Source organism: Anolis carolinensis, chromosome 1 (assembly GCF_035594765.1).
Source record: "Anolis carolinensis isolate JA03-04 chromosome 1, rAnoCar3.1.pri, whole genome shotgun sequence".
Classification (NCBI taxonomy): domain Eukaryota; kingdom Metazoa; phylum Chordata; class Lepidosauria; order Squamata; family Dactyloidae; genus Anolis; species Anolis carolinensis.
Window position 1 is genome coordinate 292,416,381 of NC_085841.1, and position 24,937 is coordinate 292,441,317.

Below are 24,937 nucleotides of genomic sequence, written 5' to 3' on the forward strand. Positions count from 1 at the left end.
ACTGTTTGAGATCCCTCCAACAAATTATTGTACTTTAAAAAAACCTGATTCCAACAAAAGTATAACCAAAAGATGATGGCAGAGGGTGACTTTTCTGTCCACTTTTCTCCTCTTGGCAGTTCTCCCACACTTGCAAGACATAGTCTTCTTCTCATGGATGATGCCCTGATATTTGATGTTTTGCAGAGATAGAGAGAGCATTAATCTTTAAAGGTTATTTTTTAAGAATGGGGTGTACCTGTATTGTTTTAAAATATAGTGCAGCCAGCATTTTTCTATTTCTTCATTTCATCTAGGGTTGCCATAATGAAAATGGGAGAAGATTCCTGAAACTTTGGTGATGCTTCTGAAGAGGGAATTTTAGTTTGTTATACATTTAGGTGACAAGCAACACCTGCTGAAATTGCTTTTTCTACAAAACCATTACAGATACAGGAGAATTTCCATGTTTCAATCTGGCAACCTTCATTCCACCTATCTTATCCATTCAATAGCCTATGTGGCATATGAAGCATCATGATGCCATGTTATTTCCAAACTTGTTGTGCTTTGCTTGTTTTGATGGGGTGGGGACATGATTTCACTCTAAGGAGAAAATATTTATTTCATTTGTTTTCTTCTTCAGAAAGTCTAAAATCCCTTCCTCATCAATGAGAAAAATTCATTAAAATTAACAATATAGATTTGAAATGTAAAAAAAAACCTTCATGAGCAGCCTAGTATACAAATTCATTACAACAGCAGATCAATTGAGCATCCCTTATCGGAAATTTTTAAATGCTCCAAAATAGGAAATTGTCCGCATGGGTGGCTGAGAACGTGACAGATGGCTCAATGTGCACAAACTTTGTTTCATGTACAACATGATTAAAAATATTGCATAAATTATCTTTAGACTCTGTGGATAAGTTGTATACAAAATATAAATGAATTTTATACACAGATTTTGGTCCAATGTCCAAGATACTTCATTATGCACATGTATGCAAATACAGATATTCTCTTTAAAATAAACAAACAAAAAAACACCCAAAAATCTGAAACAGCATTTTAGATAAGGAATACTCAACTTGTATAAGAAATCCACAGTAAAATCCAAGAAGATGTGTTACATTTTTAGTTCACATCAGCATTTTATATCAAATACCTTGAAGCAGTGCCTAAAGCGGTAATCCATGCTTGGAAGATGCCAGCAAAGAATGAGAAGGGGTTTTTCCTTGTTATTATAAAGTACAACGAAGGCAAGAAGATCCCTCCATGGATGAGAAGGCCTATGATGACAGTCACCATGTACATGCCCAGTTGCCTAGCAACTACTTCTAAGTCCTTGATTGCAATGATTTTTCCACAAATGAGACAGGCAATACCCAATGGAGAATACCTGGAAAACAACACAACAATTCTCTGGTTATAGGTGAAACACCACTGGTTTCCATGCTATTTAGTTGGTACATTATGTCTCCACTCAACCTTCTCTTCTGAGGGCTAAACATCCCCAGCTTTTCAAATCACTCCTCATAAGGCATGGTCTCCAGACCTCTGATCATTTTAGTTGCTCTCCTCTGGACACCTTCCAGCTTGTCAATATCCCTCTTAAACTGTGATGCTCAGAATTGGACAGAGTAGTCCAGGTGAGGTCTAACCAAAGTCGACTAGAGAGGCACCATGATTTCCCTTGATCTAGATACTATACTCCCAAAATCCCATTGGCTTTTTAAGCTACTGCATCACATTGTTAGCTAATGTTGACTTGTTGTCCACAAAGACTCCAAGTTCTTTCTCACATGTACTGTTGTTGAGCCAGGTGTCACCCTTCATGTGTGCATTTCATTTTAATTGCCTAAGGGTAGTACCATGCATTGCTTCCTGTTGGAATTCGTTTGGGTAGTTCTGGCCCAGCGCTCTAATCTATGAAGGTCTTTTTTTTAAAAAAAAAAATCTGATCCTGTCTTCTGGTGTATTAATTATATTTCCAAATTAGTGTCATCTACAAACTTGAAAAGCATGATCCCTAAACCTTCATCCAAGTCGCTAATAAAAATGTTGAACAGCAGTGGGTCCAGGAGAGAACCCTGTGGAACGTCTTCCCTGCATGGCATCTACTTAAGGGACAGTGTAGATGTGCCCTAGGACATGGAGCCATGAATTCAAACAGTAGGAAAAGAGATTCCATATAAATATTCAAAATAACGTTCTGATAGTAAGAACTGATTGACTGTACAATACACTGCTATCAGCCAGGAATGCTTTGATTTTATGTTCCTATGTGGCAAGGGGCTGGACTGGATGGATGGCCCTTGTAGTCTCTTCCAACTCTATGATTCCAATACATATGACTGTAACTGTCTCCACAATGTCCTGGTTTTAAAGGATCTGACTGGAACAACCTTCCCACGGTGCCCATGTCTGAAAATGACATTATTCAATACAGAGTCTTCAAACCCTTAACAGTTATACTCAGACCATTTATGGTATCTGATGAGAATAAGGATTATTATGTAATCTTCCCAGTTACATTTTCTCACTATTGCTCCAAAATAAAGCAAACATGGGGTGTAAATCTGGTTTTTTTTATTTTCAAAGAGATGAGCACTTCAAATCCTTTTCATGCAATACAGAACCTGAGCATTGGTATATGGGGCAGGAAAGAAGCATAGTATAGTCATTCCCCTGTAACTAAGTATGCCAATGCTTTCTATCAGAATGATTGCCTAAATGTCTCAGATTAACACAGGTCCTGTCATGTCCATAATTATGGCACCATGAGTCTATTTAACAACTGTGGGATCATCCTATGCAATCCTTGGAATTGAAGTTTACGGAGGGATATTTAGAATTATTTGCCATGATCTGCAGTCTTGACAATTCATATGGAATCACAGTGCACTAACTGTGGTTTGAAAGAGCTTCAGCTTTATACTTCCTGGGCCAGTTGCAGGTCCAAGCATTTAAAAATACCTTTTCCACAGGTACCTCTTTGTTCCCTTCCTGAAACATTGACTGAAGATAATCCATCAATAAGGGTTAGAAAGCAACCTCAACAAATGCTCAGATTTGTTTTATGTTCTCATGGTGCTCACAAGAGTTTCATAAATTAATGAAGCTGTTGGCAAGATGGATCTTTTCCTCAGAACAGAGTCATAAATACTTGGACAGAATGTCCCTTTGGATATGAAAGAAATATGTGTATCTCCATAGCCGAAACATTCTCTACTATGTAAATGAACAAGTTCTAGTTGGAGGGCAAGCCCTGGTGGAATTATGTTATTGGATGCTGAGGCACAAGTACTGGGAACTAGAAATGGATTCAAGCAGTTTGCAAAAACAGTGCTGGGCATATTTTTGAGAAAGTTGAAAAATTGTTTGACTCATGTTTAATATGATTTTACATAATTTTGCTTTTTTAAACCATATGCTGACCAAATCTCAGCTAGCTTTCAAAATTCACATTCTTTGATTTTTTTGGCAATGCTGTTTGATAATATAAAAATGTGTACAATATTTTCTATTGCTAGGAAAATAGTGCACAGAAAATGTGTTTAGTGACATTGACATGCATTGCATCAGAAGAATGCAAGAGAAATATGTGCATCCAGCATAAGTATATATTCAAAAGTGTAGATTATGGAAAAGGCAAATCAAGTTTGCATTCTGTTCAGTAAGCTCAATTTGGAAGCCCAATGTTCAACATTGTAATTGCACATAACCACTTTTAAAGTCATTGCACCATTGCTGTCAAAGTATACCAATGAGTATAGTGGTCATATTTTCAAGTGCCTGGTTGGCTTCTGCATAAAAATACAATAAACCTATTTTGAAATCACAACAGGTTCCTTCCATAACAGGAGTTTCTGAGAAACCTGAGAGTGGGCTGATGAGTCAAATGAGATGTCCTACTCATTCCTGGTGGTAAGTTATAATGTAGCCGACAGTTGTGACAGGAAGCCATTGGGATCCCTGGCATTGATTTTTGTTGTTGTTGTTGTTGTTGTTGTTGTTGTTGTTATTATTATTATTATTATTATTATTATTATTATTATACAGTATTTATATTCTGCCCTTCTCACCCCAAAGGGGACTCAAGGCTGATCACAATGTACACATTATTAGGTGAAGGCAGTATCTCTCGCTGGCCCACTTTCCTGTACCTCATATATTCCTCGGTTGGGGATGCATTATGTTTCCAAAATATTGTTTTTCAGGAGGAGCTATAGCTACCTTGCTGCAGCTTTGTTGTCATAGCTATGTCTCCTGGTTCAAGATCTTGGCCCGAATTATGTACAATTTTAACAAACGTAAAAACACTGAGGCTGGCTTGAACTGGGAATTTAAAAGATTAAAACTGGGGGGGGGGGGTGTCCTGTGCTCCTAAACCAAAAATGAGTAATTTCAGTAATTTCAAACCATTATATTGGACTGAATCTTATTGTTAGTCCCACTTAAGGTAGACTCATTGAATCCATGTATTGACTATGTTCAACTATTCATTTAATGAGTCTCTTCTATTTGGGATTAACCAAACAGATTTAGACCAGAACTAAAAAAAACATATAAGTATGATCCAAAAGGAAAATATGATACAATACGGCTTGGTACATCTCTTTGCGTAATATTTTGTCCAAAGTTAGTGCCTTCCGCTTGTTTCACACCCACCCCAATTCTAGCATTAACATTTCCACACAAGAGGAGCTTTGTGGAGGGATATTGGTATTCCAAATAGGTGAGGGTTTCAGATAGCCTAATCCAGACATTATTGGGGCCTCAATTTTTTGATAATCTAGACATTTATACAGATTACACAACCAAAGAACATGCTCTTAATGAGGAGGACCTGTATATATTGTGCGAGGAAATTATCCAAAGGTTGAATGACATTGTGTAATATCAACTTACCACATGATCATGATTACTAGCTTCATTACAATCTCATTCAAGATATTGAAGAAATCTACCATCATCTTGGCTTGTTCTCCCATTTTACCCATTGCAATACCAAAAGCAATGAAAAACCCAATGAGACCTGTTGAATAAATGTTAGAATATTAAAACTGCTAGGTGAGAATATTGTTTCAGTTCATTTTTAAAACTAGAATGGAAAAAAATGGAATTTGTACGAAAGAAATTTAGTCAGATTTATTCTAGATATAAAAAGCTGAAAATTGAGGCAGAATGATATAATTTAATTTCTAATCAAAATGCTCTGGCAACCAGACTATAAGAGTCCTAGATTTGTTGTACTGCAGTTGGCCCTCCACAGTTGCAGGATTCATGGATTTGATTAATACGTATATTATCTCTAGGAATCTCTAGGTCTTCCGCTGAGATTCTATGGGAAATTTCTAGCAAAGATTGAGCACAAAGTTATGCAGTGGTGCACAATCTGTGGCCCTCCACGTGTTTGGGACTCCAAATCCCTGAAGCTCTAGCCAGCTTGTCCAATGGTCGTGAATTCTGTGAATTGAAATTCAAAACACTCGGAGGGCCACAGGACATGCACCACTGCACTAGAGGACCCAGAGACTTGAGGAGATATTCTCTCTTTTTTATTCTCTTTTTTCCATTTTTGTGGGGTTCTTTTACCCCTAAATTCTGCAGATGTGGAGGGCTGGTTGTATTTATGAAATCAGCTTTCAAATAAACTATTTGAAGTGTTCCTACATTGCAGGAAAGCCAAAACTTGTGCAAGTAAAATTCCTCACCCCCTTAAACCACTTTTTTACCTAACAAAGTTCTGAAATGTGGGGATGTGGTTGGAAGGTAAACAGGAGAAAACAGAGATTGAATATAGGAGAAGGATTTATCTGGATTTCCTCCTCAGTTTGGCACACTAACTTGCTGTGTGTCTTTCAAGTGCTGATACTATGAAATGGAAATATCAGAAATAGCATAATGTTTATAATGCTGATTACTTGAAATAGTAAATAAACTTATTTCTAGACATAGCAGTGCAGTATTATACAATGCTAAATGCACTTTGAATCGGAGCATAGCAAACTAGACTGTTGTTAAAGATTACTTTAAAAACATTCAAACAATTTCACAGACACAGAGGAAACTATTCTTAATTCTTTCCCTTTTATATACATTAATTTAAATGCTTCCATGCCCCTTTGGATTCTTTTTAATTCTATGAGAGTTTATTTAGATGTTCTTGCATTATTGTTCTGTTTCTAAAATAACTATACAATGCCTATGGAATGTATTTGATAGATGTTTCACAAACACAGATAATAAAATTTAAAAATAAAACAAATACCTAAGACGTTCATTCCATCTTTAAACTCAAGGCCCTTCTTAATTACCATCTGCGGTTCTGGAGTCACTTCTGTTTCATTCAACATTGCAAAGATAGAGTCTGTGACATTGTCTGGCTCTTCGATCTCTTGAGGGACGATCACTTTCTTGGTAACTGTTTGGATCTAAGGAATCAAAAGAAGCTGCAAATGCAAGTTGCAATGTATTTTTTACACAAGACATTAATTAAACTTGAGCTTTCCTTCAAAATATCTGTTCCTACAAGGAAAACCCACCATTTTTTTATATCAAAGCAGATCTTGTAAGAGTTAATTGTCGGGTTTGTTGTTGTAATTGTTATTTCCAAACCTATCGCAAGGGCTTCTTCACAAGATTTATTCTGGAGAAATTTGCTTTTACCTTCTTTTGAGTCTGAAAGAGAGTGATTTGCCTAAGTTCATCCATGGTTGAGTGGTAATTTGAATCCTGGTCTCCAGGTTCCTAGTTCAACACTCAAGCCACTGCACCACACTGGCAGTGTGTAAGTGTGATTGCAATACTAATAGATTTACTAAGGAATAATTGTAATGCTAATACATGTTTTCGTTCAACATTCAAAATACTTTTCTGAACTGAATCTACTTTTTTTAGGATTAACAGAATCCCAGGTACCTAGCATTTCTAGTAGCCTCATAGGAGCCTCCGGTGGCCTAGGGGATAAAAGCCTTGTGACTTGAAGGTTGGGTTGCTGACCTGAAGGCTGCCAGGTTCGAATCCCACCCAGGGAGAGCGTGGATGAGCTCCCTCTATCAGCTCCAGCTCCATGCGGGGACATGAGAGAAGCCTCCCACAAGGATGGTAAAACATCAAAACATCTAGGGCATCCCCTGGGCAACGTCCTTGCAGACGGCCAATTCTCTCACTCCAGAAGCAAATCCGGTTGCTCCTGACACGAAAAAAAAGTAGCCTCAGAAAGTAAAACGTCTAAGCCTTACTTCAAAGCAGATATAATTTCTTCTATCACTGATATGTGTGTATGGGCTCTGTGGCAAAATTAAGATTGGGTTAATATTTTTGGTTTAGTTTTAAAATTTCAATATTTTGGATTGAAAGGTCATTTTAAAAACTGAAGGAGAAGCTAAAATAGATGGATCTGATCCAGGCCAGGGATAATCAACTCCATGTGGCTGGGATGCTCAAATTAAGCAGGCCACATCCCCACTGTTTCTTCCCAGGAAAAAAAAGGAATTTCTTTATGTATTTTCATGTATTGCCCAATAATAGTCATTGGACAACTTGTTGGAGTTCGCCTAGTAGACCTCTATGGCTGTGGTGAGATTTGAACCCTGGTTTCCAGCAGTCACAGGGTTCATCAACACTGACCATATAATGATGGCTATACAATGCACACCACTAAAGCAGGCTGCAATGGTCATTAAGGAGATAAAAGTACATCAAGCAAAGTCAGGGGGAAGCTTGAAATAACTCCCTGAGTATATGGCAGCATGATCACAATGTAGACCATATTTCTTGGTGAAATGAACTCCTCAGAATGCAAAGAATATTACACTAAACACATAATGGAGAGTTGATGAAAATTCTCAAGAGTTGCTGAGTAGCAAGTGGCTAACTGGCTCCCTTGGATAAGTAACTGAATGCCTTAACTGCTCTCACTTTCTGCATCTTTTTTCCACTTTATATGCCTCTGGATTGCATATGCACATCTCACCTGGAAATGGAAAAAAATGCCATCCTCTGTTGTAAGCCACAGATAATGTGACTTCTAGAACCAGTTCAAAACCACCTTCTGTGGTTAAAATAGTCATCATTCTGTATATACAGTACTTTTGGTTTCAACTCTGATATCACACTGCTCCTTGGCAGAGAAGTCGAAAGTCTTCATAAAACTACAATTTCCAGGACCCCATGTCATTGAACCATGGCAATTAAGTAGTGCCAACTTACAGTGTAGATACACTCTTACATAACTTTAAAATCTGTGATAAACTCATCAAAATAGTTTCTATACCTTGCATCTACAATATATCAAAATGAAGAGAGTAGCCACAAAATCAGAAAAGGACTATCACTTAGAAGAGTATATGTTGCTAGAAGAAAGATGTAGAGAGCCAAAAAATACAAATAAATGTGTCCAAGAACAAATTGAGTTTGAACTCTCAGTAGAAGCCAAACTGACTAAACAAGGTATCATACTTTGGACACATAATGAGATGACATGATTCATCAGTAAAGATGAAAGTATTCCGTAAAGTGAAAGGCAGATGAAGAAAAGGCAGACTGCATTACAAACAGATTGTTGCGGAAAGAAAGCCACAGCCCTAAGGTTGCAGAGCTGTTGATGATAAGTGCTCTTGGCTCTCATTCACAGGGTCACTGTTTGTCAAAGCTAACTTGGTGGCAAAAGTAATGGCAACGATCTGAAGTGGGGTAAGTTCACCATTTCAGAGTTCCCTTTGAGCACCCTATACAAATATATGGCTTTGAAAGGCAACAAACAACAATAACAAAAATATCAGAAGAGCAATGACTGAGGGCCAGATCAGAAGCTCCGAAGCAGGACAACATTCCTGAAAGTTTTCCCTCAGAGTAAGATACTATCTCAAGAACTTTGTCATCTATTAAGCATTATGAGGACCCTGAGAACATCATGAAGTTGTCTCTCACTAAGGAACATTTGCTGCAGTTCTTAATGAATACAAAACAACGAGCCTGAATTTTTGCATTCTTGATGAGACTGGGCTGTCATTACCAGGAAATGTCAACTGGGGATTATTCTCATAACTAAATCCATGTGTGATGCTTCTTGGAAAAACTGAGGGTGTGCTGACTTCCAGGCATTTTAGTATGTTCTGAGCCAGTCACAGATCTTGGGAAATTTACTTTTGTTGCACTACATGCCTGAGAAGGTAGATCTCAAAAGTAATTTGGTAAGCTTGAAACAGCTGCAAATGAAACTGCTTCAACCGGGCTGTGGCGCAGACTGGAAACGTGGGCCGACAACAGTAGAATGAGCCTCCTTCATGACAGTAAATTACCACCATCATTTAATAGCGGCCGATGGAAGCGTGGTTATAACCCTGATCTGATTTTTGTAAAGGAAAGCATAAGCCACCAATGCACCAAAAGGGTATTAAACCCAATACCTAACACACAACACAGACCAATATGCTGCGTAGCATATGCAGCTGTAAGACCGAAAAGTGTCCCATTCCGCAGAAGATATAACTTCAATAAAGCTAACTGGACAAAGTTTACAGAGACCTTGGAAGCTGCTATTTCTGATATAGAACCTTCTATAGAAAATTATGACCTGTTTGTAGAAGCTGTGAAAAGATCCTCGAGGCTCTCAATCCCTAGAGGCTGTCGCACAAGCTACCTACCAGGTCTAAACGAAGAATCACTAAATCAGCTACAAGAATATCTCAGATTATTTCAAGAAAACCCATACAGTGATGGGACTATAGCAGCAGGCCAAAAACTATCTACAGCCTTAGCTAATGCTAAGAAAGACCGTTGGATAGAGCTGCTTGAGAACCTGGACATGTCCAAGAGTAGCCGAAAAGCCTGGCAATTGCTGAGACGCCTGGATAGTGACCCTCTGGTCAACCCTGGACACGCGAACGTGACACCAGATCAGATAGCTCACCAGCTAATTCAGAATGGGAAAACCAACCGCAGCAGAATAAACATGAAAATCAACAGGGTGCCAGAACTTGAAACCCACCAGTTGTCTTCTCCTCTAAACCTGAAAGAACTCAGAGAAGCCATCAAGTGATGTAAGACTGGTAAAGCACCTGGCCTAGATGACCTGATGATGGAGCAAATCAAACACTTGGGCCCCAAAGCTGAAAACTGGCTTTTGAAATTCTACAATCAATGCCTGGCACACAAACAGATTCCCAGAGCATGGAGGAAAACTAAGATAATTGCCATCTTAAAACCTGGTAAAGATGCCTCCAATGCCAGGAACTATCGACCAATCTCCCTCTTATGTCATCTATATAAAGTCTATGAGAGGATGCTATTAAATCGACTAGGACCTGTTATCGAACCCAAGCTTATTGCACAACAAGCAGGTTTCAGACCAGGGAAAAACTGTACAGGTCAAATTCTTCATCTGACTGAACATATCGAGGAAGGCTATGAGAAAGGCTGCATTACGGGAACAGTCTTTGTGGACCTTACGGCAGCCTATGACACGGTGCAACATAGAAAAATGCTGCATAAAGTCTACCATAGCACCCGGGACTTTGACTTTACAAAAACTGTCCAGACCCTCTTAGAAAACCACAGCTTCTATGTGGAGTTTCAGGGCCAGAAAAGCAGATGGAGGAGGCAAAAGAATGGTTTACCCCAAGGCAGCGTTCTTGCACCGACCTTATTTAATATCTTCACGAACGATCAGCCACAACCTCCACTCACAAAGAGCTTTATATATGCTGATGACCTTGGCCTTACAACACAAGCAAAAGATTTTGAAACAGTTGAAAAGCAACTCACCAATGCCTTGAAAGATCTCTCCAGCTACTACAAAGAGAACCACCTGAAGCCTAACCCTGCCAAGACACAAGTGTGTGCTTTCCACCTACGTAACCGCGAAGCCAACAGGAAACTGAAAGTTACTTGGGAAGGCCAAGAGCTCGAACACTGTTTCCATCCTAAATACCTTGGTGTCACCTTAGATCGAACACTAACATATAGGAAACACTGCATGAACACCAAGCACAAAGTAGCTGCACGCAACAACATCCTGCGGAAACTGACTGGCAGCGCATGGGGTGCAGACCCACAAGTAGTAAGAACATCAGCCCTGGCCTTGTCTTTCTCAACTGCAGAGTATGCCTGTCCTGTTTGGCACAAGTCTGCCCATGCAAAGCAGGTGGACATAGCACTGAGTGAAACATGCAGAATCATCACGGGATGCCTTAAACCTACACCTGTTGATTAACTCTACAAGTTAGCTGGCATTGCCCCTCCTGACGTGCGACGGGAAGTTGCTGCTAATGGTGAGAAAAAAAAGGTCGAACATTGTGAAAGCCACCCACTGCATGACTATCAGCCTTCTCCCACCAGACTCAAATCAAGGAAGGGCTTCATGAGAACCACCACTCCTCTTGATGTTCCTCCAGCAGCAGCAAGGGTGTCTCTCTGGGCAGCTAAACCTGGCAATTCTAACTGGATGGCCCCCCAAGAGGGTCTTCCTCCAGGGGCAAACCAAGAATGGGCAACTTGGAAGTCCCTGAACAGACTCAGAAGCGGAGTGGGCAGATCTAAAGACAACTTGGCAAGGTGGCACTACCTGGAGGAATCCTCCACCTTGTGTGACTGTGGAGCTGAACAAACAACTCAGCATATGTTTGCTTGCCCACAATGCCCTGCCTCATGTACGGAGGAGGAGTTGTTTAAAGCTACAGACAATGCGGTTGTTGTTGCCCGCTTTTGGTCCAAAACTATTTAGTTGTGATTTCTTTTCTTTTTCTAAAATTTTATTTTTATTTCCATTATTTGAAATGTACAATGCTTTTGACACGAAATAAATAAATAAAGAACAAATCATTCTGACCAACAGGTCATGAGTTCGAGGCCAGCCCGGTGCCTGCGTCTTGCTGCGTCTTGTCTCTGTCTCTGTTCTATGTCATGGCACTGAATGTTTGCCTTTATGTGTGCAATGTGATCCGCCCTGAGTCCCCTTCGGGGTGAGAAGGGCAGAATGTAAATGCTGTAAATAAAAATAAATAAACCAGTGGAATCAGGAGGGACAAATTTCCCATATTTTCAGTAAGCACCCATATCTGTAGGAAGCAAGAAAGGGAAGAATATACTACCTTGAAGTTGATACTGTGATTGAGTATGATGTCAAATTATGACATTTTGCACCTCCATCTTTTCCCCCATGGGCATCCAGTTCTGGTTCTCTGGATTTTTTGGAGTTCAGCTCCCAGAATTTCTGACCATTGCCCAAAGTGGCTCCAAAACACCTGAAGGACTAATTTGGAAATCACTGCTCTACAATAATATCAAATGTTCCAAGAGCAGTTCAACTCCCTTGTAAGCTTTGCCTAATCATTTCTCTCCAATTGAGAAAGCTTTTTTTCTAAAGGAGCTGCTAATTTATACTGTACATCCTAAGTCTTACAGACAAACCTAGCAAAAGTTTTGATTTCTGTTAGCTCTTCATCTAATGATATTTTTCACAATTGGTTTATTAATGAAGAAGGAGAAGAATGCTGCTGGAGAGGAATAGATTAGAATTAAACTCCATAACCCATTTAAACCCAATATTTGTTGATGGAGGCAGCTCTAGTCATCATGTATATACAACTCTGTTGTGGGAAAGTGAAGGCATGCTATCTGGATCATGTTACTGTTGCCTGGTGCCAGTTTTTTTTTTTTTTTTTGCACTGGATAGCAAAAGTCTTCACCTAAGTATTGCTCCAGTGCCTCAGATTCAAGGGAATGAATGGGCAACAGTGAGATGGAGAACACTTGTACTACAAAATAAAAATAAAATTCAGAATAATAATTTTCTAGCAGCTTGAGCGAAGTCTGCTTATGTTGAAGGAGTAGATAAAATGTTTCACTCTAGAACACCTGGGAAATTGTTTCTATGTTAGACCCGATGGGTTAATAATCACCACAACCTAGAACAGTGGTATCTATAACAAGGGAGAAAGAGTATGTAAATATAGAGAAAGACTGGGTTATCAGTTTCCTTTTGAGATGATGCAATTTGGTCATAATCCAATCCAGAAAACTGATCAATTGGGCAGATGTTCTGTTCATCATGAGAACCCTGGTGGATAGGAATGGTGATGAAGGACTGTTTTATCAGCTGAGGGATGTGAGCTAACTTCGCCTTAGCCTTCAGTTTTATTGCTGCATCCCATTTGATGCATGCTTGCAATCAATTAACCATTGTACCTTTTGACAGGATTTCATTTTGGTAGACCCTCACATCTGGTTTGGTCAGGAAATAAAGTGGATCATGGTCCTAGAATCATTACAATAGCTGGGAAATTCTGGGATCCTTTTCCCAAACACATCCTCTGCTGAGAAACAATGATATGGAAGTTCTGCATCTCCTGAACTATATTGTTATCTTCAGGTGTGATGGACAACACTCTCTCATTGGTAGCAAGGAAGGAAGTATTATCACTCAGGTAAACTTCTTTATATAGAACTAGCTGTGCCCGGCCACACGTTGCTGTGGTGAAGTATGGTGGTATGGGAAATAAAGTATTGAGGAATTGGTGGTAGTTAAGGTAAAGGGTAAAGGTTTTTCCCTGATATTAAGTTCAGTCGTGTCTGACTCTGGGGGTTGGTGGTCATCTCCATTTCTAAGCCGAAGAGCTGGTGTCTGTAGACTCCTCCAAGGTCATGTGGCATGACTGCATGGAGCGCCGTTACTTTCCTGCCAGAGCAGTACCTATTCATCTACTCTCATTTGCATGTTTTTGAACTTTAGGGTTGGCAGAAGGTGGGGCTAATAGTGGGGGCTCTGTCAGCTCCCCTATTTCAAACCTGCAACCTTTCGGTCCAGAAGTTCAGCAGCTCAGCGCTTTAAAACGCTGCACCATCGGGGGATATTATTTCCTAAAGGTTGTGAATATACAATATTTCTGATTGGTTTTTTTTTGTCTGTTGGAGGAAAGTATGAATGTTGCAATTAGGGGAAATGATTATCATGTAATGGCCTTGCAGCTTTAAAGCCTGGCTGTTTCCTGCCTGAGTGAATTTTCTGTTGGGAGGTGTTAGCTGGCCCTGATTGTTTTCTGTCTGAAATTCCCTTGTTTTCAGAGTGGTGTTCTTTGCGAGATTTTATGTGCTTCTACTATCTGTGGACCTCAGAAAATAGAGGATTTGCCAGACTTTGGTGATGGGAATACTTTGTTGGGAGGTGTTAGCTGGCCCTGATTGTTTCCTGTGTGGAATTCCCCTGTTTTCAGAGTGTTGTTCTTTATTTAGTGTTCTGATTTTAGAGATTATATTGTTGTGTTTTATTATACCACAGTAATTTTTATATATTCTGATTTTAGTGTTTTTGAATACTTGGAGTCAGATTGTATTCATTTTCACGGTTTACAGCAATACAATAATAATAATAATAATAATAATAATAATAATAATAATAGTAATAATAATGATTTTGGTAATACACACTGCTTCACCCCCCTTCTCAGCTTCCTTTCTGGAAGAATCCTTTCTTGGAAGGTGTTAGCTGGCCCTGATTGTTTCCTTTGTGGAATTTCCAATTTCCCTGCTTTCAGAGTGTTGCTCTTTATTTACTGTCCTGGTTTTAGAGATTATATTGTTTTTTATTATTGTACCACAGTAATTATTTCATATTACAGTAGAATCTCACTTATCCAACATTTGCTTATCCAGTGTTCTGGATTATTCAACGCAGTCTGCCTTTTAGTAGTCAATGTTTTTGTAGTCAGTGTTTTAAATTCATTGTGATTTTTGGTGGTAAATTTGTAAATACAGTAATCACTACATAGCATTACTGCGTATGGAACTACTTTTTCTGTCAAATTGGTTGTATAACATGATGTTTTGGTGCATAATTTGTATAATGATTACCTAATTTGATGTTTAATCGGCTTTTCCTGAATCCCTTATTATCCAACATATTCACTTATCCAACGTTCTGCCGGCCTGTTTATGTTGGATAAGTGAGACTGCACTGTATATTTATAATCTTATATTATCTGCTTAGAACTGGATTATATGAGGCCCCTTCTATACAGCTGGATAAAATGCACACTGAAGTGGATTATATGGCAGTGTGGAGTCAAGATAATCCAGTTCAAAGCAGATAATATAAGATTATAAATGGGTTATATAGCTGTGTGGAAGGGCCTTGAGTCTACACTGCCATATAATCCAATTAAAATCTGATAATCTGTATTTTATAGGCAGTGTGGAAGAGGCCTAAGTGAGGCTTAACTCTGCCTGTCCCCTGGGCTGAGTGGGTTGCTAGGAGACCAAGTGGGTGGAGCTTAGCCTTTTAACTGGCAGCAATTGGATAAAAACAATTATTCCTCTCCCTCTAATTAGGACTTTATTTTTCTTTTCTTTTTGTTGTATCAACCTAGAGGCATGGATGAGGGGTTGTGCTGTCCATTTTTGAGGTTGTGAGGTGTTTAGTTTTGTTGTTTTGTCCGCTGCCGTGATTCCATCACTCTTTTATATATAGATAGATCGATAGATAGATGATAGAGATATAGATAGATAGATGTTGGATGGGCATAATTTCATCCTCAATGAACAAATGATTTGGGTGAAAAGCAAATTGTATTTTTATTGCTATTTAACATTATAACTATGTTACTGACATTTTAATTCTATTTTATTTCCCATCTTTTCTATGTTTTTCCTATATTGTGTTAATGGAATTACTAAACATTTATAATGAAGTAACTCAAATAGATTGCTTGCCAGAATACATTAACACAGTAACTTTCTGTTTAGTCCTTTGTTCCATTCTTCTGCTTTCTACATTCAAGGGCTTATCCCCACATCCTGTCATGCACTATTAGCGGGGAAGCTGCTATTGGTGAGGTACTCTAAGTGGTGTGTGTGAGAGAGACCCATTATTCTCCTTTTGGAACATAAGGTCTGTTTACATGACCCTTCTTTTGATGATGCTCTAAACAAGCATGGCTTTTAGCATCACAACCACCAGGACAATTACCAATGTGTCCATTGCATATTTGGAAGCTTCCTTCTCACCTAATCTGTTATGATGTTTTTCCACTCAAGGAACTGATTCTCAGTTCAGTACAATACACAATTTATGAAGCTAATGATGTTTACTTGGACGAAAATTCCCCTGAAATCTGAGTTTCTTTGTAAGTGTGATTAAGATCAGGATTGAAACATGTTTGACTAAACAGTGAAAGATGCAAAGGAGAGATGGCTTGTTACTGTGATAGTTACTTTTCTCTGGATGTGTCATCTGGCCCTGTCTCTACTCCTTCCCCAGACACTGTAGCCTGGAGTTATAACCTCAGAATATATATATTTAAAATAATTTCAGTGATGACATATCAGAATACTTAGAAAACCTTTTGGAAACTGGTGTTTCTGGGTTCATGAAAAGACAAGCCTTTCAATGCCAGATAATCTAACCTCAAAAGGAAAATAAAGAACTCACACATGTCTACTGATGATTAGAGCAGAAAGCATGTACCATGTTGAAACTGTATTCACATACTCTTTCAAAAATCATGTCACTTTTCCAATGAAAGAAGCAGAACCTCGGAAGCATCCGATGAAAACCAAAGATGAAATTAGAAGCACATGAGTCAACAATGTGATGCAGAAGCCAAAAAATTTGATTGCAATTCAAGGCTGTATCAATAGCAATAAGGAAGTAGTGGTGCCACTTTGGTCAGATTTCACCTGGAATACTCAGTTCAGTCTTGAGCACCATACTTCAAGAAGGATATTGATAATCTGGAATGTGTCCTGAGGATGTTGACGAAGACTTGTGGATCAACTTTAACTTGGAGAAAAGAAAACTGGAAGGTGACAATTGATGCATCCTTAAATAATTTAAAGGATGTAAAGTAAAAGATGAGGCCAGCTTGTTTTCTGTTACTTTTGAGTTTAGAACAAGAACCAGTGGGTTAAAATAACAATAAAAGAAATTCCACCTAAGCATTGAGAAGAATTTTTTTTTGTTTAAGAATGGTTCTACAGAGGAACAGACAGGCTTGGCTAGTGGTGAGGCTGTCCTTCTTTGGAGGACTTTAAACAAAATTTGTGACTGCATCTTTCAGAAGTGTACATGTGGATTTCTGTATTGCGTCAGATCAGACTGGATGGTCCTAGTAGCCTTTTCCAACTCTTAAAATTCTTTGATTCTAAGATGCACAAAAGATGGTGGTTTTATAATTTTTTTAAAAAATGTTGCATGTCAGTTTGTATCAAGTAAATGGTTTGAGAATTCTAAGTCTAGATTTTTTGGACTTTGATTCTAAATGGCTCATGAAGAAGAGTTTACAAAAGCTTTTTGACTAAGAAAACAATTATCTTTTCAACATGTTCAGACATGACTCTGCTCCTGTGACTTTTCTGGTGAAACACGACACATACTGACTTATTTATCCACTGAGTAACAGCACAACAAGCATCAGCAGGAACACTTCCTTTCCCTCCAGTATCTCATCCAAAGCTATAATATATATAATATAATATATATTATATTCATGGTCATAATGAAGTGGATATGTCCACAAAAACTGCCCAGTTATCTGGCGTCAGTTACTTTGGCACTTTTGCTGTAGATTTCCAATTGATATGTCTCATACAGGAGTAGACATGGTAGCATTTCCACATTACTCTATTCACATGGCACTGTAGGAAATGAATAAACCAATGTCTGGTTTTTAAAATACTGTCATAAAGAAGAATTATAATATATTTCAAGTCAAAATAGCAAACAAACAAGCAAAGCAAAGAAAACCAAATGACCTTGTGGTAATGAAATAGCAAGCCTAATTGCTTCCCATTGGAACTGGACAGATGCTTTGATTGTTTTAATATTTGTGTAAAAAGGAAGCATTTCTCTTTCACTATTAAATGGTAGTGGTGTAGAATCATAGAACTGGGAGAGACTTCACGGGCCATCCAGTCCAACCCCCTGACAAGAAGCAGGAAAATCACATTCAAAGCACCCCTTTGAATGTATGTCTATATGTGAGAGAGAGCAAATTCCAGATCAATAAGTTCCATTTACAGTTAGAAATCTAATTTACAAATACATATTTTTATTCTTATAGTGTTCACACTGCAGGAAGACAAAGGGATGTTATTCACCTGCTGAAAGCATGCTTGAACAAGATTTTCAGGGAACAGGTTTCTGATAAGATCCAAGAAAGCATCCAGACTAGATACTTCATCATTCTTCTTTCCTTCTCCAAGCTGCTTCTTCAGCTTTGGATTGCCTGGATGAATGGCTAAGACCAGAATAACTCCCAATACAGCAGCAATGATAGTCGTGGACATATAGTACACCATAGCTCTTGTACCTAATCGGCCACTAGCTTTGGCATCCAAGCCAGACAAACCTGCATGAAAGAGCATGGGATGAGTTAGTACACATAGAGCTCCTTATTCAGTGTCACAACTCTCTATAACCTGCCAAGAACCATAATTCTCATTCACATTAAAAAAAATCTACTTACCTGTTGGATTTGTGTTATATTAGTCTGCAGGTTTTTACAGTTAATTTTGTAGTGCTTTATTTTTGTATGCACATTGTTAGTATCCCACACAAATTAAATATCATTTCACACATACACACAAATACATGTTAAAAGGCATTGAATGTTTGCCTTGTATGTATAGAATGTGATCCGCCCTGAGTCCCCTTCGGGGTGGGAAGGGCGGAATATAAATGCTGTAAATAAATAAATAAATAAATAAATAAATACAACATCTGGAACTTTTATAGAGAAGATGTCCCAAACTAAAATGAGCTGAAAAGATTCTTGCCAATCTAGTTTGAATATCCCTAATTCAAAATGCATGGGGCCAGAAGTGATATGGATTTTGGATTTTTCCAGATTTTGGAATATCTTTATTTGTCTATATATACATAGTGAGCTATCTCGCAGATGGAACCCAAGTCTAAACACATATGGATAAGATGTTTCATATACACTTTATCCATATAGCCTGAAGGTGATTTTATACAACATTTTAAAATATTTTGCTGGAAGAAGGCTTGTGTACATTGTACCATCAGAGTATTTCAAATTTCTAGATAAGGGATGGTCAATCTGTATCACTGGACTGGAAAAGACTCCAATTCCACCCAGTTCAACCCCATTCTGACATGCAGAAATACAAAATCAAAGCACTACTGACATCCACAGCCTTTACTTAAAAAACAGCTTTAACCATCAGAAAGATCTCCCAAATGTTTATGTGGAATCTCTTTCTCTACAGTTTCAATTCACTGCTCCTTGTCATTGTCTCTGGAGAAGGAGAAAACAAATTGGCTCCTTCTTCAATATGGGATCATTTCTAATATTTAAACATCTTGCCACCTCCTAACCTTCTCTTCTGTTTGGCAACAGCCACTCCTGTTTTAAAAAGGGGGTCTTTGGTGAGATGATGTTTCACTTGGGCTCGGTGTTGGTAAGATAGTAGTGCCAGTAGTGAAATGAGGTTGCTGTCTCTGGAGGAATTGGGTAATGGCTGGCATGGCTTGGAAAGTAAGGAAATGGTGTCATAAGAAATTCAGCCTACAGGCAGCAGGGCAGCTTTTCCTGGGAGTGAATGGGATGTCAATGTTAAACTCGCAGTTTTCTGTTCCTGAAAGGATAGTAGAAACCCGTTGCATCTGGATATCTCTTAGAGGTGGGCCAGTTGATGGGTGGCACGTGGCACAGCACTTAATCATGCTGGTAAAATTGGCCCCTGTTGACTTGATGAATCAACAGGAAGCAAGAGGAAATCTACTCTTCAGAAAGGAAATTCACTCCTGTAAAACATTATCATGGAAAAAAATGTCTCCACTGAAACTATCACTAAAACAACCCAAAATTTTCAAAATCCAATTGTCTTAGGGACAGAAAGTATGGTGAATCTTCTGAATAGGAGTCAAGATAGCAAAACCAATGTTTCTGTGCTGTTAACACTTCCCCATGTAATCCAGAATTTTTTATAAATTGACTGGAGTTACACTTTAAAATGTACTGGTTTTAACTTGCATGCTAATTCAATGTAAGAGCAAACCATACGGAATCTATCTTGTTTGTAACCCGTAGACTGCCTGTAAAGAATGGAAGGGAAAAACACAAATACCATCCAAGATTATTATTGACCCCAAGAGCTGCCAGCATAGCTCTTTAGGTCTTCCTCCCTCACAAAAGATTAACCTTCTAATTGTTTATAATATATCTTACCTGTGATTAAACTTGAGATAATTAAAGGGAGAATCAACATTTTCAGCATCCGCATCAGGATATCTCCTGGGAAGGCTATCAACATGATGATATCAGGATTAATAGGTGTTGCCATGCGAAGGAGAGAACCACATACTGCACCCATAATGACTCCTGGATAAAATAAGGAAAAAAGCATTAAAAAGGTGGGGTTGCAATTGAGGGAAGAGAAGAAAGAATGTTAATTGTGCGTGTGTGTAATCTTACAGAAGAATCTTGGAAAAGCAACTTTTGGAACAGACATCAGTATTCTATATCAGACATATAAGGTAGACATTACTATGCTGTGTCAGACAGTCTGCTTGCAAAATCCTCCTCAGGAACAGAATAACTGCTGGAGCTCCAGTTTTGCCCTGAATGGCTAGTGGCCCACAATGTTCACCAGAAGCAAAAATCAGAAAAGTTACATTTTTGAACTACACCTCCCAGAACTGCCTAACCTTTCTGGCAGGGGGATTCTGGAGGTTGCAGACAAAAAGTAACTTTTTCTGGGATATGAAGAACCAAATGTGGGCTTCTGACAAATCATAAGCCATGAAGGCTGAAATAAACAAACAAGAATGCCCTTCATCATCCATTTCTCTTCTAAAAAAGAAAAGTGGACAGAGACGTCTACCCACTGCCACTTAAATACTCCAAGATTAACATGGAATAGCCATGTGGGGCTGCTTCTAGACTTTTGTGGTCAGTTGGGGGAGTGGTGTATGGCTGTGTAATGTGTATGTCTGCATTATGAGATGCTGAGGGGATGCTGAGGGGATGGGTTGATATGATTCAAGGACACTGGATGAAGCATGGGAAATTTAATGTCTTATAATGGCTTTAGATATATGACTCTCTCTGGGTGAGGCTGGATGACGTGATTACACAGATTCATAAAGATATCCTGAAAATTCACTTTTTTGGAACCATGCATTGCCTTTATGCTACCACTGTTTCACAGACTTAGAATGCAATGTTTTCTGCATCTAAAGATGAATTTTTCTGGTTGCTCCATTAACGTATCTGACAATCAATGCTGTGAAGCTCTCCTGGGAACTCAGAACTTTCCAATGTTACATTTGGGGGACTACAGTTACAAGAATGCCCAAACCGCATAGCCATGCTAACTGAGGAATCTGGGCACTTGTAGTTCAAAAAAAAATTACAACTGTGTAGAAAAAAACTGATTTTACCAAGTGCTGAAGAAAAGCTTGGTCATTTATGAATGATTCAATCTGAGCCAACACCCTATGTCCACATACATTCATAATATTTCAGAATGTATGGATATATTCAGCAAAGACTATGTGTACAGTTTTCACCACCACTAGAAGTGCAGCTGTCCATTCAGACTCAAGTGAAGAAAGACAGGCTGTGTGAAGGCCACACAGTTGGCTCTTAAGTTCACAGTACTGTAACAGTAAAAAAGAAAGAACAGAAAATAAACTAGTAAGCCTGGGCAGGAAGCCAACAAACCACAGTAAATGTCAAACTGCTCCATATTTGGAAGCTGGTATACCCAAAGGCAATTGAGAAAAGTAGATCACTGTATCATTGGCCTAGTGTTCATTGAGGGAGAGAGTGGGAAAGTATCAGCAGCTTGTGAGGAAATACAAGGGAAACACATCTTTCACTGCCCTGCCTTCCATTCGCCCAATGAGAGATAAAAGAATTCATTTTTAATGTTGCAAAATGAACCAGATTTTCTTTCACTCTCATGAATTTGGATCCCACCCCCACACTGCACTTGTGAATGGAAAAAACAAGGTCTATATACAAAATGTATACCCAGTGCAGACTGACACTCTGTAATAAAGGTGAGCAAACTCACAAGTCACTTTCATAATACACAATTAAAGTACTTTGACACTATTTTAAGTTTTGTGGGATATTTAGAACTCTCTGCCAAAGAGATCTAGGGCCCTGTCAAACTACAATATGGGAATTCTATAGGAAACACACCTCTTGGTTTTTAAAATGGTATTGAAAGGCAATAACTGAGCAGTGTGGAAGGGGACCTAGTGGTCAGGAACTATCTCTGAGCCTTTTACTTATCCTGGAAAAATGCTAATGCCCAAATACAGCAGCCACCACAGGGCTCCCTATGGCTACCACGCTTGCCACCCAATTTTGGCAGCAACTGCAGTAGTACAAGTTGGTCCCAGAACACTCGCATCCACAATACGGTCATGTCCTCTTCCCTAAAGCACCTCCTCACTTCCTAGAAAAAAAAATGAAATGATGATGGGAGGATTTTTTTGGTGTCATTATCGAATTTCAACATTCATATTTAGCAATGGCAGTGGCACTGCAAATTTTGGTGGCCATAGCAACAACCAATGAAGGAGAAGCTATAATAATTACAAAGAACCAGATCTAAACCTTTACTCTATAATTCCAGATTGTACCTGTACTCAGTGATGTCGAGGAGGTGGTTTCTTCCCATGAGAATATAGACGACTGCTATAATTTTGGGAACAGCATGGAATAGATGGTTCATGGTGTGATTTAGATAGGCGCCCTGTATTTTCTGTCATAAGTGCCTGTTGCTTAAAAACAACCTTATCTATTATGATTATTATGGGAGATTTTAGAAAAAATGATAATGGCTCTTAAAAGGTGTTTCTTTTTCCAATTTCAATCTTCAATATGTCAAAGAACAGATCTGTGAAACTTGGCTGCCCACTGAAATCTGTTCCCTTCTATTGATTGACTGACATTGATACTCAGTCCTGCACCTCATTTTCTAAATTATTGACCCTGAACTAAGTAGAGATTATACACGATTGTGAGGATCAACAATTAGAAATAAATACAATTTTAAATAAATTCCCTTTTAAATAAATACGACTGTATCCTTATTAGTACTGAGGATGAGGTTGTGACCCAAGGTTGTATTTTTTTTCATGTCAGGAATGACTTGAGAAACTGCAAGTCACTTCTGGTGTGAGAGAATTGGCCATCTGCAAGGACATTGCCCAGAGGACACTCAGATATTTGATGTTTTACCATCCTTTGGGAGGCGTCTCTCAAAACTCAGCATGGGGAGTTAGAGCTGACAGATGGCAGCTCACCCTGCTACCTGAATTCAAACCACCAACCTTTCAGTCAGCAGTCCTGCAGGCACAAGGGTTTATCCCATTGTGCCATTGGGGGCTCCGTGACCCAAGATAAGGAGGCTTTTATTTGCTGAGAGATGGGGCTCTAGTTCTGAAACAGGGCAGACTGTAGCAATTGCAACCTGAATCTGCACAAGCTGACAGCATTAGTTATTTTGCCTGGTTTTATCAAACTGACAACAACATAATCGTTGTAGTTTGCTGTTTGTGGATGGTGAAAAAACAGTACCATTAGGATACAAAATTCAGGTTGCAAACAGACAGTCTTTTTTCAGAGATGCTCATGAACTAACACATTTCAGAAGGAAAATAATATGTGAAAGACAGAAAAATGGAAACAGGGAAACAATATATTTCAATTGCATATACTTTGGAGTTGTGATAGGTTAGGTTACAAGTGAGCATGGGCATTCAGGGCTGTGGATTTTAGACTGTGGAGGAAGCTAGGAAAATGAAAATTATAGGCAGGAATAGCTTACAATATATTCCAAATGTAGTGTTATTACGGTTGTGAACCAGACTGATGAAACATTTGTCACATTTACATACCAAAAACAGTCAGTGAAAGGAGCATGTTTTTTCTGAGAGGTTGGAAGAGCCGTACGCATAGATGCTTTGGCCGAGGCTCCACCGGACTCAGGTGGCTTTCATGCATCCGCACTTCTACCTGCTTTGGCATGTTGTTGGCACTAAAAGAAAGAAAAAAGAAAGGCACAACATTAAATGGTTGGACACACCTCATACAACTAGGTTCTACACAGGAACATAAAAACAAAGCTCATCATTAAAATTTAAGGATAAAAAAAATCAAGACCTAAGGAGATGCCAGGAAAAAACATGCCTGCTATTGGGAAAGGTTAAAAGCCCCTCACAAAAATCCAGCCAGGCTCAGAAAATGGCAAAAAAGTAATGCAGAAGGCCGATGATGTTTCTCTTCCAGGTTTATTCCATCTTTCTGTTAGTTTCAATGTCACCATTGCTTTGAAGCTTAGGGCATTCTGCCTGACTGATGTGGAAACAGCCTGCCTTGATTCAAAGCAATGCTTTAACTATTGTCCTGGTAATCCAAGTACATCCTCCCTTTTCTTCTTTCAGTACCATCTGCTTTATTGCAGCTGTTACCCCAAAATGTTAACTTTTTAATGAGGCTGAAATATTTAATGAGAGAAAAACTTTTTAATTAGTCACAAAATGAAGACAGACCGTTTGTAGTCTGTAACATAATGTTTGCCTTAATTTCACACACAAGCTCAGCAATTGAGCACTCTGAAACAGACCACTATCTGTTCAAGCAAACAGAAAAGTCCTGTCTCAGAGATTGAGACCCAGCAGTGCACTGGAAGAACTTGGGGATATTACATTTTTGTACTAGAACTCCCAGAATTCTGAAGCTCACAATTCTAGAATGTATCTTTTCCAAGCTCTGTAGCTTATAGGAGGGAAAGTGATCAAGGGCCATTTCAGAGCATGTATCTAAAGAAGGATTGCTTGCACAAATGTGTTGCTTTTCACTATGTGAGGTTTTGCATGAAATGGACACTTCACAGGGATACTTATGCCAATAGATACAAAACCTCTTTAAAAAAAAAATCCTGCCCCTTTCATTAAATTTATTTTTCA

At 38.8% G+C, this 24,937-nt stretch overlaps 1 protein-coding gene across 1 annotated transcript in view; it reads right to left on the reverse strand.

The window, feature by feature from the left end:
- slc1a2 (solute carrier family 1 member 2) overlaps positions 1-24,937 on the reverse strand; it is a 149,396-nt gene that overhangs the window by 30,241 nt on the left and 94,218 nt on the right. Inside the window, exons 2-7 of the mRNA XM_008105943.3 lie at positions 23,867-24,006; positions 20,178-20,330; positions 18,082-18,332; positions 6,257-6,419; positions 4,894-5,020; positions 1,148-1,381 (exon numbers count right to left, since the gene is read on the reverse strand). Of these exons, the coding sequence (XP_008104150.1) occupies positions 1,148-1,381; positions 4,894-5,020; positions 6,257-6,419; positions 18,082-18,332; positions 20,178-20,330; positions 23,867-24,006 (1,068 nt within the window). The remainder of the gene's footprint in view (positions 1-1,147; positions 1,382-4,893; positions 5,021-6,256; positions 6,420-18,081; positions 18,333-20,177; positions 20,331-23,866; positions 24,007-24,937) is intronic.